At 40.6% G+C, this 15,447-nt stretch overlaps 1 protein-coding gene across 5 annotated transcripts in view; it reads right to left on the minus strand.

The window, feature by feature from the left end:
- Positions 1–15,447, minus strand: part of CLCN3 (chloride voltage-gated channel 3) — a 48,186-nt gene that overhangs the window by 1,344 nt on the left and 31,395 nt on the right. For 3 of the 5 annotated variants that reach the window (XM_053585640.1, XM_053585647.1, XM_053585656.1), the window contains 5 exons: positions 14,467–15,012; positions 11,882–12,068; positions 8,860–9,258; positions 6,744–6,960; positions 1,348–1,423 (listed from right to left, as the gene is read on the minus strand). In XM_053585640.1, coding sequence (XP_053441615.1) covers positions 1,348–1,423; positions 6,744–6,960; positions 8,860–9,258; positions 11,882–12,068; positions 14,467–15,012 — 1,425 coding nt within the window. The remainder of the gene's footprint in view (positions 1–1,347; positions 1,424–6,743; positions 6,961–8,859; positions 9,259–11,881; positions 12,069–14,466; positions 15,013–15,447) is intronic. The other 2 variants (XM_053585662.1, XM_053585672.1) reach the window with 1 other exon arrangement.

Consider the following 15,447-nt stretch of genomic DNA (forward strand, 5'->3'; position numbering starts at 1 on the left):
TCCATTTGAGAAGGAAAATTCCTTCCCATCACATCGAGAAAGCAGTAAAATGTCTGATGACTAAATCTCCTCAATACTTCAATTCATTGTTTAACCAAAATTGACCAATTTTAAAAGATAACTAAAGAATTGCCCAGTTGTATGCAGGATCTTCATGAAAGCACATATAATGGGATAAAATGCATATAAAATGGTCAACATAGAACTTCGGGACCCTAGGAATAAATCTATAAGACAACCCAAGTTTCTAGTTCACTTATCAATGTTTTTCTATTTTGACTTTGGCCAAAAAAAATTAAGGTACAGTGCTTTTATGAAAGCCTTAGTTGTTAATGCTCACATTAAAAGACAGGTGAAAATCAAGAAGCAGCCCTAAAGATTATTAGGGGTGAAGCAGAAAGCAGAATGAATGAATAGCTATATTATTATGGTTAGTAGTTTTTAAAAAAGGATGCATGAAACACTTGTGAAATATTAGCGTACAACAGACACAATCAGTTGTGGACTGAAGCAAACTGGGACAGCTTCCATATACGCTCGGCACTGCACGGCAAAATAATTTCAGGCACTAATTGCTAAAGCCAGACAATTTTTGTTTTATCTAGTAAGATAATTTAAAATTTATCTGTAGTCATGAAATCACTAGGACGTAAAGCCAGTTAAAAAAATACACTCGACCCCAAAAGCTGCTTACAGCATTCTATAGACATCATACAAATGGGCACAAATGGTCCAGGTACAGTTTACTAATGAAACAGCAGGACACATGCCGGGACTCTGAAGATAGGCAGGGTAGAGCAGAGAAGGAAATGATGCTACGATCACAAATACAGACATTACACTCCAGTCAATGTGCCCATTAAAAATCCATTTAACTGTTAGCAATTCTCATCACTAAGCTCGGTTCCAATCACTTAGGAGCTTAGATTTACCACCAGACTACCATGAGATTAGGGAATATCAATAAGAAAGAGAGATTGGGTGACCAGGCAGGCAGTTTAACCAGTCGGGAGTCTTCTGAAGCCAGAGCATCTCCACTACGGAGAAGGATCTGTCAGGTTCCCTTAAAAATGTTAAGTAAGATTCACTTATTCAACTACCAAACTGTTTATAATCCTTAAGTTATGACTAATGATTTTGGTGAGAGATGTAATCTTCTGCTTGCTTTCTATGGGTGGGATTGTACAAATTGTCTAGATTTATCTTACAAATGGCACAGACACAAATGTGACCAGCAGCACAGTGGGCCTGTGCTCAGCAGGTGTCTGGGAGGGCACTGAACAGTTCACAGGTTTCATGCCTCCTGACTGCTAGAAGTCTAGGAGTGGCTCTGACATATCTAATCACCAGGGGCTCGACGTGCTGCTTTAGTTGCTCGAGATGCTCTAATATGTTCTTCTTGGTGATGATCCCCAAGACAATCCTGAAACAGATCATTATGCTGATAACTGTGAGAAATTAAATCAAAAGCGGTTCCAATCACAATGATAAAGAATGAGAAAACAAAAACATGAATGACAAGAATATATTTCTCATGAACTTTAGAAAAATAAAAACAAAAATGACTTAAAATTCCAGGTCCCTTTTGCATAAATTCTACTGACCTTCAAAAGTAATGCAATATTATTTTTAAATATTGGTGGGTTACTTTTCTTTTTAAATTAAAAATCAAAAGTATGAAAGTCTGTATGAAGAGGACCACAAAGCAAAGTACAAAAGCAGCATAATATCCAGTCATAGCTATAGTCTTGACAGGCAGAGCCCCATCTTCAGTGCTCTGGTCCCCAAAAAGTCATAGCACATTAGGGGTACCTGGTCACCTTAGCAGTGAGATGGCAGTGAAGGGGGAAGTTGCTTTCCCCTTGGAAACTTAGCTGCCTGGAAGACTTAAGAAACCGCCTAGATTTTACTATCATTTCCAACTATAGTTAAAGGCAATGTACACAAAATAAATACTGCTGACCAACAGAAACACTCCCAAATTTTCAGGGACTGTGAATGCCACTTCTTAAACTAGTAAAACCTACTATGATCAGGGATCTAAAGAACTTTTACTTGATGCATTTTTCCCACAGGACAATTATTTCTCAGTTAACGTGTCATCATTGTAACATCAAACAAAATGATGGACATAACTTCTCATAATGAAGCACACTTAAAACTAATTAGGCTGCTTTTAACTATGAAGACAAACTTCTGGTTACCAAATTTATAATGGAAATTAATGAATTCAACAGTAGTATATGGCATATAAAGTGAAAGTCAAAAACTTTTAAAAAACTTTAATCTTATTTCTGAAGGCCTATCCAAAATGCTCTTCTGGGTAACTGCATATTTCCTGATGATCTGGTTAAGCCACTTTCCTGCTAAGCTGCCTTTCAATGTTCAGCCGTCAGTAGGGGACTTCAAAGCGTTCTGTTACTTAGGATGACAGCTGGCAGGGTGAGCAGTGAATTTAGAGAAGAGGAAAGGCAGAAATTGGTTCTTTAACTTATGTTTTCTCATTATTTTTTTAAATATTGTACTGATCCTTAAAAGAATAAACTGAAAAGTTCTTAGAGCATGGAAGCAACTTCCCCCTTCAAAACAGCTCAGAAACTGTACCATAGAAAATAAGCTTTCGGGGGCTGGGCATGGTGTAATCCTAGCACTCTGGGAGGCCGAGGTGGGGGGTGGATTGCCTGAGCTCACAGGTTCCAGACCAGCCTGAACCAGAGCAAGACTTTATCTCTAAAAATAGCTCAGTGTTGTGGCAGGGCGCCTGTAGTCCCAGTTACTTTGGGAGGCTGAGGCAAGAGAATTGCTTAAGCCCAGGAGTTTGAGGTTGCTGTGAGCTGTGACACCACAACCACAGCACTCTGCCGAGGGCTACAAAGTGACACTCTGTCTCACAAAAAAAAAAAAAAAAGAAAGAAAGAAAAGAAATCTTCAATGACTCAATAGTTATGAGTTTTTGTTTTTGTTTTTTTGAGACAGAGACTTAAGCTGTCCCCCTGGGTAGAGGGCTGTAGCGTCACAGCTCACAGCAACCTCCAACTCCTGGGCTCAAGCAATTCTCCTGTCTCTGCCTCCCAAGTAGCTGGGACTACAGGCTCCTGCCACAACGCCTGGCTATTTTTTGGTTGCGGCCATCATTGTTTGGCGGGCCCAGGCTGGATTCGAACCCGCCAGCTCAGGTATACGTGGCTGGTGCCTTAGCCGCTTGAGCCACAGGTGCCAAGCCGTTATGTTTTTTTTTCTTTTGTGATTTTTGGCCGGGGCTGGGTTTGAACCCGCCACCTCTGGCATATGGGACCAGCGCCCTACTCCTTGAGCCACAGGCGCCACCCTGTTATGTGTTTTTTTTTTTTTTAAAGCCATCGATTCATTTGATTTTATGGCTGGAATCAGGAAATGTGAAAATCTTGGCAATTAAATAAATGCAGTAACACCATTTTAATTCCAACTCACGCTTTTCTATTCAGTTATATAAAATGATTAATCTCAATTAATATAATTTATATTAGTAAATTCTGCCAAATATGCTGAGGTACACACGGTAAGGAAAGTTACAAATTTATAAGTATCAGGTGGCAAGTTTAGAGTTACAAAGTAATACCTTTCTTTACTTATAAAGTAATAGCCTCTATAAGGGATCAACACACATAGTTCCTCAGTAAGCCAGGTTCAGTGCTGCCTTATTAATTTTAGGGAGTTGAAGGAAAATAAATATGAAGTGTGACTCGTACAAGGACTTATTTACTGTTTTTCCTTTTGGGCTGACAAATACTGATGTATTATCAGAGCAAAACTCAGCATTTCCCAAAGTATGTTCCATGAAACACCAGCCCTGGAAGCTCTCCCAACCCCACGCCTCTGAAAGATGGCTGCATCTTCAAAGTATGGAAAAGTGTTTCCTATTACCCCTACCTAGAATTTACTGAATGTCAACATTTGAAAAGCTCAGATAAGTTCCACAGGAAAAAAAACTCAGTTTTATTTAATGCAACACCTTTCCAATTTATAAAGGCACAAAATGTTTTTGACTAACTCCTATTAACCTATTAGTTCCACAAAGATTAAAAGATTTTCAGAAATTCTGTTAAGTTCAAATATAAAATGTGGAAAATCAGTAAGTAACTGGCATCTTTATAATTCACAGCCCCCTTTTCCTCTCTCTCACTATTTTTTTTCTCCTCGCATCTAAGCTTCTAGATTTCTTATGTCTCTTCCCCTGAATGACTATTTCCTACCTCTGAGCCCTGTATAAACGAGCCGATGTTGACAGCAAAACTTCATACTCTCCTGGAACACGTGATTTCTTTCTGGGTTTTAAATCATTTAACTCAGAGTGGAAAGAGAGTACTTCCTTACATACTTGAAAGAAAAAGTCCAAAGAGCCACCTCCGCAAATGATTTTTCCTCCCATAAATAACATCAATTTATTTTCCTTAACAAATAGAAATAAGGAAAATATGATCAAGGCAATTAAACATATCCCCTTAGAACACCCCCCATTCATATAAACAGAGCAGCAATAGATAAAATTTTCATTAGCCATTCTCCCTGCCCTCTATTCACTTTGTTATTTTTATACTGTTTAAACATTTTCCTTTCTGATATCTATGCTACCAAAAACCTGGGAATTAATTAACAAAGTGAAATAGGAAAATTAACCCATACAGTAGCTTTGAGATCACAGTTAATCATAATTTATTTTTTTTTTTTGTAGAGACAGAGTCTCACTTTATGGCCCTCGGTAGAGTGCCGTGGCCTCACACAGCTCACAGCAACCTCCAACTCCTGGGCTTAAGCGATTCTCTTGCCTCAGCCTCCCGAGTAGCTGGGACTACAGGCGCCCGCCACAACGAGTTAATCATAATTTAGAAAACAACATTTATATTTGGTAGTACGTAAAAGAACAAACCATGCCCAGCACAGACAACGACTTGAAGCAAATAGTTTATAATGACTCAGCTTAGGATCCAATTGAGCCATTAATAATTAAAAGGGTCCAAGGACCAGCAAAGCTTATTGAAAAGTCATCCCATTTAATAAGTACTTTAGAGTTTTTAAATAGTGAAGTTTGGTACCAATTTTTTTTTTAAGAGACAGTTTCACTTTGCCATCCTTAGTAGAGTGCCGTGATGTCATAGCTCACAGCAACCTCCAGCTCTTAGGCTTAAGCAATTCTCTTGTCTCAGCCTCCCAAGTAGCTGGGACTACAGGTGCCCGCCACAACACCCAGGAATTTTTGTTGCAGTTTGGTTGGAGCCGGGTTTGAACCCACCACCCTTGATATATGGGGCCGGCGCCCTACTCACTGAGCCACAGGTGCCGCCCAGTACCAATATTTTTTAAATTAAACAAAATTAACAATGTTAAATAAGAGAACAGCAACGATAATATTTTTACTATATACATCTCTTTTCCAATCAGAATCTGTGATATTTGATTATTCTAAACTCCTTGCCCTTAATTAAAAGCTTTATCCCTTTAATGATTTACTTCTGATTTCTAAAATTGATTAACAGAGAAAAACACTTAAGATGGATGAAATTTTCTAGCTTTATATTTCTATTCCTAATTCAATCTAAAAAACTGGCCAAAAAAATTGCTGTAGTAGTTTAAGAAATCACAAAGAAAGAGATAATACTCTTACCAGCCAATTACCATGTAAGACAGTAGCTAGAGACTGGGTTTTACATTTGGGGAGTAAGTCAGTGACTCACATCATTTTCAGCAAATTACTAGCTCTTCTTGAGCGTCAGTGACTACACCTGTGAAGTGGGGACATCACACCCTATTTTGCAGAGTTCCTGCAAAGTTAAATGACAAAAGCGTTTGTTCTGTTACTACACATTTGCCTTCAGATAACAATGTTCTTAAGAATTTCAACAAGGAACTGTAATAATGGAAATAAAAGGGCCTAAAGAAAGAACAGAGGGAAAGAGATCTCAGGCCTAGGAAAAGAGGAGAGTTAGGGTGAGGAGTGTGCCAGGCACTATGCTGGGGTCTCCACAGCTGCTGATATCTGTCAGTCATGAAGAAGCACTGACAGTTTATATATAAAAAGCAGAAAAGTAAATTACCAATGTATGAATTTAAGTATATGGGTGTTTGTCATTAGCAGTTTATGTATAAGATTTGTGGAGAAGGTAGACAAGAGGGCGGTGCCTGTGGCTCAAAGGAGTAGGGCGCCGGCTATATGCCGGAGGTGGCGGGTTCAAACCCAGCCCCAGCCAAAAACTGGAGGGAAAAAAAAAAAAAGAGAGAGAAGGTGGAAATGAAGCAGTTGTTAAAGGACACCGTTAGCTAATTTACAAATTTCATTTTACTATATATTCATTTTTTTCTTTCACTACATGGTAAATCAAATATTGGCTGAAAGAGTAAAAATAACTAGAAAGTTATCACTACAAATTCATGTGCCAAAAATGAAATATTCATGGAAAGAAAATAGGTTTCTGTACCACCCCATGTAGAACCCAGAGAAAGGAAGTGCTCTAAGTTTTGGGACTGTTCACCTGAGTGTGTCTCAGCTCCCCTTTCCCAATTTGATATGTGTTTTGGCCAAGAGTGGGCCGGTGGCACTTTCACATTCTGTGCCAAGTGTAAGGTATGACTATTGGTGCTGTGTCTACAACAAAGCCCACAATGCCCTTCCACTGCGCTAACTCTCCCCACTAACTGCTGACTAACAAAGACGCCACTAGAAAGGCCCAGCCTGCTGAGCACACTGCCTTCCAAGGGGCAAGACTTACCCATTGTGAGTTACAAGGCACTGCCTCAGGCCCAGCTTTCGGAAAATGTCTACCACTATTTCCATCGGTGTGTGGTCTGTCACCGTGAAGGGGCTCATATCAAGAATGCTTCGCAATTTCAGAGGCCGCGGGCTTTCTGCTGGGAGAGATGGGGTGTGCTGCGCAAAGCATACCCGAGAACTGCCAATGATGCCTTCTTGTTTTTTTCTGGCACTTTCTGAAAAGAGATGAGACCAAAAACTTTTAATAGGTAGTTTGTCCTTTTTTTTTTTTTGGAGACAGAGTCTCACTGGGTTGCGCTGGGTGGAGTGCAGTTGGAACCATCACAGTTCACAGCAACATCTTTAGATCCTTCTGCCTGGGACTACAGGTGCCTGACACTACACCTGGCTAGTTTTTCTATTTTTAGTATTGACACGGTCTCGTTCTTGCTCAGGCTGGTCTTGAACTCCTAGCCTCAGGGATTACAGGAGTGAACCACCTAGCCCAGCCTTGACTATTTTTTTACAATAGGCAACCTGCTTATTCAAAGATAAAAAATAAATGTATTATGTGACTTTTGGTCATTTTATTTTTTCCTATCTTCTCCTTAACTAAGAAAGGAATCAAATGAAAAGCTATTTGGCAATTTCTTATACTTAAATTATTGCAAATCACCTTCATGTAAATAAGATGCTTTGGGGTGTAATTATATTACTGCACAATTTCCTTTACTGTGGCTGAAGCTGTTTTCTAACTTCAGAGGATCAGGAAGAATGTTGGGAATGTGGGATTTTGAAACTGGAACTAATTGGGAGAACAGTGTATCCTGGGAGCCTGTCTCAGGAGGAGGCCTACCTGCGCTGAATGTCACTTTCTCTGGGTTGTGGGCAGGACTAAGAGTTTCTATGGTCGTGTTTCACAGTCTGTCCCTGTGCATCAGCTGGTTTTCTTTTCTGGTGTTAAAGTGTAATTTTCTAGATGAGTCACAGCATTACAGTGGATTGAAAGAACAAGCTATGTGCGTAATGCACACAAACTGACTTTCTGGGCTGCTGACCTCTCCCCTTCTACTGTGCTATGCCCAAGAGTGGCTGTCCCATGCCCACTTCCACCTTTGAAGTGCTAGACAGAAGTGGCAAAGATAGAGAAGAGATCACAGGTCAGAGAAGAAAACCCATGAAATGGAGAGAATTTGAAAATGAAATGGACATTCAGCTTCCTCCTTCTGAGATATTATAAACTAATATTGTAAACCTAACTCTAAAGCCTGAGAAACCAAAACTTTGTTAACCTGAGACTGATGAGAATGGAATTTTTAGTAATTTACATTCCAATCATCCAACTTTGGCCAGGCACTGGTGGCAGCTGACACATGTAATCCTAGCACTCTGGGAGGCCGAGGCGGGTGATCCTTTGAGCTCAGGCTCCAGCCTGAGCAAAAGCAAGACCCATTTCTAAAAACAGCAGGCGTTGTGTTGGGCACCTGTAATCTCAGCTACTCAGGAGACTGAGGCAAGAGAAGCACTTGAGCCCAAGAGTTTAGAGCAGGGGTCCTCAAACTTTTAAAACAGGGGGCTAGTTCACTGTCCCTCAGACCGCTGGAGGGCCAGACTATAGCTTAAAAAAAAAAACAAAAACTATGAACAAATTCCTATGCACACTGCACATATCTTATTTTGAAAATGGGAACAAATACAATCACACGGCTGCATGTGGCCCATGGGCCGTAGTTTGAGGACCCCTGGTTTTAGAGGCTGCTGTGAGCTGTGACACCAAGGCACTCTACCTAAGGTGACAAAGTGAGACTCTGTCTCAAAAAAAAAAGCCAACTTTATTAAATGCAGGACTGTATTTAGCCACAGCCTCATATTATATACTATTGTGAATAACCAACATGACAAGCCTTGCCTGAGCAGGGAGAGAAGCCCTGACTCCAAGCCCAACTAACAAGGCCAAATGAAAAGATGAAACTATGTTTAGCAGAAAAACAAAGCCATTGAAGCTTAAATTCCTTACCTAGAGAACATAAGACTATAAGATAGACATAAAATACTTGCAAACCCAACTAATTAAATTTTATTGCTTTCCTTTCTTCCAGAAATCTAAGTCAAATATGTATATTTTAAAAAGGTACCTATTGCAATTGTCAGGTCTCTTCTGAGGGCAAATCCCACTAATCTCTGAGATTCTTTTGACATTATGACAGGAAATCCGTTGTAGCTTGTTTCATTAATCATGTTTTCTATGTCATCTACTGTCATATTGTCCTGTGTCAGGACAGCCAAGGGAGGGTCATTCCTTCGAGGTCTCATGACATCGGCAGCGAGGGTGGTGTGAGTGAATTCTTCTTTTGCGTCCAGGAAAGGGTATCCATTTAACCGGATGTGAGCTTCATAAATGCCTTCCCTACCAAAGGCATCGCCGACCCATTTGCTGGTCATTACTGCAGCCATGAGGGGAACAATGTATTCCAAGCCTCCAGTAAGCTCAAAAACAATCACCACCAGGGAGACAGTCATCCTTGTTACCCCCCCTGAAAGAAATGAGCACCACTGGTCACGAAGTGCAGCATCTGTGTGTTACTGGAAGTTTTGCACAAGGCAGTTGAAAATAAAATCCTAAACAGAACTTAGTGAAAAATATTATCATCCCGAATTACTACTCCTCTGTTAGGACGATAATCACTACTATTAATAAGATCTACAGAAGAGTCCATCTTTGTTTATAATAAAGATGACTATTAAAGTAACATTTCAAAACCTGTTTACTTTATATAAAAACTCACAGCTGAATGACTAAAACAGTTTTGCCATTTTGGTTTACTGCTATAGCAAAGACATTATAATAATCTCACCCTTATAAAAGATTATTAATAACTCTTAATTTCTGATTTGGTAAAGCATGTCATAGTTATCTTATTTGCTACTAGATTACAAATTAAATTTGTGTATGAATAAAATACTAATTTAATAAATTTCTTTCCTCTAAATTTTTTCAAATTGAGTCAAGTATTTTGACGCCTTGTGATTTACACTAATCGGGTAAGCAATATCCATCCATAGAAAACCCGTCTGATCATTTACCCAAATCATCACTATCAACTATCTTCTCTATGGTGGTGCCTCCCTAATCCACCGCTTTCTGCTTACTGCTGCCTTTGTTCCATGTCCCAAATTAGGCATACCATATCTTATTGTTGGCTCTGTCTCATTTTTCAGCTGTAAAAAGACTTTGAACAACCCACTGTCAGAGAAAACACCACAAACCTAACACCAAACTCCTTTTCTTCCCCAAAGAGGTGCTCATTCCAATTTCCCTGACTCTGACCCTGACTCATACGTTTACTTTATCCTAACATGTCACCTGGTCCTATCTGATTTCCCCTGCAAAACATCTATCTATGGGTCCCTTTCCCAGTATTCACACTGCCATCTCAAGACTTTGCTCCTATACTTTACCACCACCTTGGCTCTGGCCCATCACCTCTGATCCCCTCTACAAGCACTAGGCCAGTCTTCCCGTAAGTGTTACTGTCCCCACTACTGTCTCCATGTTGTTCCTTTGCTCAAAAACCTACTAAGGCCTGCCAGTTCATACCATAGTAAGCTTAAACTCTTCCCTTTTGTTTTTTAACCTAAGAATAGAAGGGAGAAAGGATCTACAGTACAACACATACCTACTCTGTGCCAGGCACATCCCAGTCAGTTTACAAAGGCTTTCTTTTTTAAACTAAGCACTTAATCTACCAGGAACTGTGCTAACAGCTTTATATGCATTTTATCTCATATAATCCTCAAAATAATCACAGGAGATCAACAGCTGTCTCAGTTTATAAATGAGAAAATTAAAAATTAAAGAAGTAAAGGAACTTTTCCTAAAGTCATCAAGCTAAAAATTGCAAAGCCAGGACAGGAAAGCCACCAATCTGACCAATTCCAAATGTACAAATTCATCTCGACATAAATCAGGCTCATTGTCTTTTCAAAATCTGCTCCTCCTCCTAACCAAATCAACTACATTTCCCAAAAGTCCCCCAAATGTACTCTCTGCTTACAGCCAGTTTCCTCAAAGCCCCTCAAGTACTAAATTTATTCCCATCCCAATTCCTTTGTCTTCACATTATAATCTTCAACAAAGTCCCCTCTTTTTAAAATTCTACTCATCTTTTAAAATAAGGCCCATGTTCCACCCTGAGCTGCGCTGCCCACAATCACCACACACTGCTCACTCCCTCAATCCCCAGCCAACTGCACCTGACATGGGCCCATGTTTCATTCCTCTCTTTGCCTTACTCACCGTCTCCAGCACAGTGTCAGAAGAAGTAGATGCTCATACTTGCTACTTTGGTGAAAATGATTCTGTTCTTCACTTATATTTGATATTATACCATTGAAGATCAATAATAATATAATTTTGAGTCACAGAACAAAAACAAAGTGCCAACTATTAATATTATAACCAAAGTTTAGCTAACATTTTAAATATAAAAATACATATCTTTCATGTCCTCAAAAAGACTCTTAAGTACAACATAGATAGTAATTTTTCTTTTCTTTTTTTTTTTTTTTTTTTCTTCAGGTTTTGGCCAGGGCTGGGCTTGAACCCATCACCTCCAGCATATGGTGCTAGTGCCTCACTCCTTTGAGCCACAGGCACGGCCCTTGCTTTTCTTTTCATTAAAATGAATAATTACTTTTTCTAATTTTCCTATGAATGCACCTTAGGTGGCAAAAGAAACTGATAAATCTTCTACTATAACTTTAATAATAAATCACTGCAGAACCCAAAGCTGTTCTGAAACTTTGCTATACTGTTAATCTTAGGTACTGAGTACAGTTGTTACAGATGAGCCAAGATTTTCAACAATGAAAAACCCAAAGATCTCCTTAGACGAGACTAGGATGAAGCCTATGTGGTACTGGGGTAATTTTTGCCACAAAGCACTATGTGATATTAAGAACATGCTAACCACTATTAAGTTTGACATTAACAGACATCGTAGAAAACGAACAACTCTGCTGTTTAATCCCTAATATAACCACAGGTTCATTTCTGTGAGAACATCCCCACCCCCGCCCTCTCTTCCCACTAAGGAAGAACATGCTCCTGCTGCTCATCTCTCAGACTTGACACACCAGCAGGCACAGCCACATTACCTAAACATGCAGCAGCGCCAACCATGGCATAGAGGCCAGGTGTGATACAGTCAGCCCCGACCTCACACCACTCTTTGAAGATGAACCAGTCATGGTGGTAGTAGGCAAGCTGCTCCACTGCGATGCCCACAATCCTCCCGGCTATCGCTCCAATAGCCATGCTGGGGATGAATAAGCCTGATGGGACCTGCAACAAAGCAGAGACCTCCACTGACATGCCAAGAACCTACGTTCTGTGATTGGTTTCAAACACTTCTGATTCTCTGCACATTTTACTCATACAAAATTCCAGCACAAATAAAATTATGAGCAAAATCTTGTAACTTACAAAGTAACCATATTCTCTATGCCAAAGAGAAAGCAATTCAAGGGTTATTTACCCTTTAGCTTAGAGGTTTCCTAATAAAATTTTCATTAGTCCATTATGAAATGAAAGAAAAATACAATATGAAGTATTTTTATTAAAACTAAATAGAGGGCGGTGCCTGTGGCTCAAAGGGGTAGGGCGCTGGCCCCATATGCCGAAGGTGGTGGGTTCAAACCCAGCTCTGGCCAAAAACTGCAAAAAAAAAAAACTAAATTGATTCTGTATGTAGCACTGTACTATATTCCAAGATTATGTCCTTCCTACAAGTGACAGAAACACTAGATACTGTTTGTCTTCAGCAGTGCAATATAAAGAGGGCAGTCTCGCTGCTATCCCCAAAACTGAGCAGTGTGTTGTACCCCTCGTGTTCCTGTGCTCTCCTGCTCTCCTTCATAGTGCTTCAGATACTGTGTTTTCCCAGACTAGAGGTTGTGGAGACCCTGCATACAGCATCTGTTGGTGCCATTTTTCCAGTAGTGTGTGCTCACTATGTGTGTCTGTGTTATTTTGGTAATCATCAAAATACCTGCCTTGAATCCCTAATGGAAAAAGGCATGCACTCACAAGCTTAATAATTTAACCGAGTCTGCAGAGTCCTTTCCAGCAGGCAAAATAAACGGCCATCCTCCTGCCCCCTTTTTGTTGGAGACAAGGTCCTGTCCAGTAGCTGGGACAACAGGCAACCACCACCACACCTGGTTAGTTTTTCTATTTATAGTGGAGAGGGTTCTGGTTTCACCCTTGCTCAGGCTGGTCTTGAACTCCCAACCTCAAAAGATCCATCTACCTCAGCCTCCCAGAGTGTAGGGGCTACAAGGCCTGAGCCACCAAACATGATTTTATCTTAATTTACAGAATCTATGACTGTGTTAGGTTACAGGGCAAGGAGGAATTAATGTTCCAGATAGAATTAAGGTTGTTCATCAGCTGATTAAAACAGGAAATTTTCCTGGATTAAATGGGCAAGCTGAAAGTAATCACAAGGGCTTTTTAAATATGGACTTCAAAAAGTATCAAAGTGAAGAGATAAGAGGAAGACCTGCCCAGCCCCTGCCGTTCTGGGGAGGGGGAGGGCTGTAAGCCAAGGACTGAGAAAGGCACAACCAGGCCCTCCTACAGTCTCCAGGACACGACACAAACACCCTGACATTAACCCAGTGAGACCCGCTTCATACTTCTGACCCCAGAAATGCAAAGTAGTAAATTTGTGTGGTTTTAAGCCACCACCTTTGTAGTAATTTATGGCAGCAGCAATAGGAAACTAACACAAGTGGTTTTCGAACGTGATCCTGAATTCTCTGACATGCATCCCACCAAAAGCATGTCCCCAATCCAGAGCCTGGGTGGCCTCTCTGACACCTCCAGAAACAGAGTGGAACAAGTCATGTGTGTGACCTCCATGGCTAGGTCATAAGCAGCCCTCTTGTTGGGACACGCAATCTGGGCATCCTGAGCTACAAGGTAGAAATCCAACTGCCTTGAGGTCACCACGCTTGAAAAATGAGTGGGGAGGAAGACCCATCGATTGGTTCCAGGAGCCAGGATGTTCTGACCCCTCAGTGTCTGCATCTTCTCTGCCCAGGTGCTGGACATCTAAATGACATCTGTGAGATAAGCAGCCTTAGCCATGTCCGATAATGGTTACACAAAAGACCACAAGCAACAACTGGCCTGCGGAGCCCTTCCCAAATTGCTGACCCAGTATCAAGAGCAAAATAAGAAGTTAAGCCGCTAAATTTTGGGGTAGTTTGTTACATAGCAACAAACAATATGCTCAATAATACATCTTAAGGAATTATCTTTTTCATTACTTCAAATTAAAAGGTAAGTACTCTTGGCCTGGCTTTTGTAGCTCAGTGAGTAGGGCCCCGGCCATATACACCGAGGCTGGCGGGTTCGAGACGGGCCTGGGTCTACTAAACAACGACAGCTACAACCAAAAAATAGCCGGGTGTTGTGGCGGGCACCTGTAGTCTTAGCTACTTGGGAGGCTGAGGCAAGAGAATCGCTTAAGCCCAAGAGTTTGAGGTTGCTGTGAGCTGTGATGCCACAACACTCTACAGAGGGCAACATAGTGAGACACTGTCTCAAAAAAAAAGATAAGTATTCTTTTCAGTCTGTATTTATGAAACCTTTAGATAAAAATTTCATTTCTCATCCCACATATAAATTTTAACATGCCAAAACTATATGAATACCACCTCACATTAGCTCTTACCTTAATACCAAAAGTGAAGACTGTCATAATGATTTTAAATATGAGTGCTAAGCACAACTGCCATATCGCTGAGTACACGCCAATGCCTGCGGGCCGGTCGGGAATATCATCAACAACTTTACTGGCATTCATGTCATTTCTGTAGTCACAGAGGGAGGAGGACTCCAGGGGGCCACAGTCTGTGAACAGCTCTTTGATCAGTTCGCTGGTGTTGAGCCTGGTGTAAGGGTTGGGAAAGGCAACCACGGCAGTGATGGCCGCAACCATGATGACTTCCAGGACAGGGTACTTCCCAAACTTGGTGGACTTGCGGCGACGACACCAGGCAATATTTGCCCTAATGAAAAAGGCGCCCCAAAGCCCTCCAAAAACCCCTAGGAGGATAAAAGGGAACAGTTCGAAAAGGTACCATGGTGTATGATATTCCACATAAAAAAGGACCAGGCGGCTATTACCAAATGGATTGATGGATCTCAAAACAAATGCAGCCACTAAAGCAGCAAAAAATGATCTCCATAAAGTTTTGAGAGGAAAATAATAGCTAACCTAAAAAAAGAAAAAGAAAAAGAAAAAGAAAAATTAATGCCTTAATTTTATGAGATGTTTCTTATATATGACTTGAATGGTAAAATTATCATATCTCTAAATTTTGCCATAGTTAGATTTTTTTAGTTTATTATTTTTAGAGAGAGTCTTACTCTGTTACCCAGCTGGAGTGCAGTGGTGGGATCACAGCTCACTGCAGCCTTTAACTCCCGGGCTCAAGAGCTCTCCTGCCTCAGCCTACGGGTTTGACACACTCAGCTAGTTTTTTTTTTTCCCTTCATGTTGACCAGGCTGGTCTCAAACCCTTGGGCTCAAGTGATTCTCCTCCCACCTCAACCTCCCTAGTTGCAGAGATCAAAAGTATATTGGCTTGAGCCACCATACCTAGCTATAATTTACATATAATAAATTTTATTATAATAGGACAGTGTTTTA

This window comes from Nycticebus coucang, chromosome 1, assembly GCF_027406575.1.
Source record: "Nycticebus coucang isolate mNycCou1 chromosome 1, mNycCou1.pri, whole genome shotgun sequence".
Lineage (NCBI taxonomy): Eukaryota > Metazoa > Chordata > Mammalia > Primates > Lorisidae > Nycticebus > Nycticebus coucang.